Genomic DNA, 626 nt, shown 5'->3' with positions numbered 1-626 from the left:
AAATAATGGTCATTGTGTTGCAGATTTTATTTTGCTAATGTGGCACCTCAATGGCAGGTATTCAATGGAGCACTATGGTCAAATCTTGAAAAGAAAACAAGGGAAAAGTTGTCTCATGATAGCTCTAAATATGTGATAATTACAGGAACATATGGAGTTTGCACTTTAGAAGACATAAATGGAGTCCAGAAGCCCATTCATTTGCTACCACCTAATAAGATAACAGTACCCTTGTATTATTGGAAGTTGGTGCACAACCTTGATACAGAAAGTGGTACTGTATATATTGGGCTCAATAATCCGTACCAGAACATCACTGATGATTTGTACATTTGTCCAAATACTTGTGTCGAAGGTTTGAATAAAAGTAACGATGACAACAATGGACTAATGTTTTGTTGTACTCAAGAAAATTTCGAAAAAATTTATGGAAAAATAGATACATCTTTTTATACTGTATAAATGTAAAAAAGTTAATTCTCAGTAAAATAAAATTCACTAACATCAATTTTTGTTCGAATGAAACTTGATACAGTTGTATACCTTTTGTAAAAAGATTTTTATTTATTAATTATAATATATATGAAAAATTTTCATATAAAATATTTAAAACTTCTTATCTAGTT

General features: G+C 29.4%; 1 protein-coding gene across 1 annotated transcript; it reads left to right on the top strand.

Moving 5' to 3' along the window:
* Window positions 1-27: 27 nt before the first annotated feature.
* LOC126910209 (uncharacterized) lies at window positions 28-508 on the top strand (the record flags this gene model as incomplete). Its single annotated transcript, XM_050692572.1, has 1 exon — window positions 28-508. A coding segment is annotated over one exon (435 nt), but the record flags the coding sequence as incomplete, so codon positions are not given.
* Between the last annotated feature and the right edge of the window lie 118 nt (window positions 509-626).

Source organism: Daktulosphaira vitifoliae, unplaced genomic scaffold (assembly GCF_025091365.1).
Source record: "Daktulosphaira vitifoliae isolate Bord-2020 unplaced genomic scaffold, ASM2509136v1 Scaffold_7033, whole genome shotgun sequence".
Taxonomy (NCBI): Eukaryota; Metazoa; Arthropoda; class Insecta; order Hemiptera; family Phylloxeridae; genus Daktulosphaira; species Daktulosphaira vitifoliae.
Note: the sequence above shows the minus strand (reverse complement) of the source record. Positions and strands in the feature narration are given on the sequence as shown.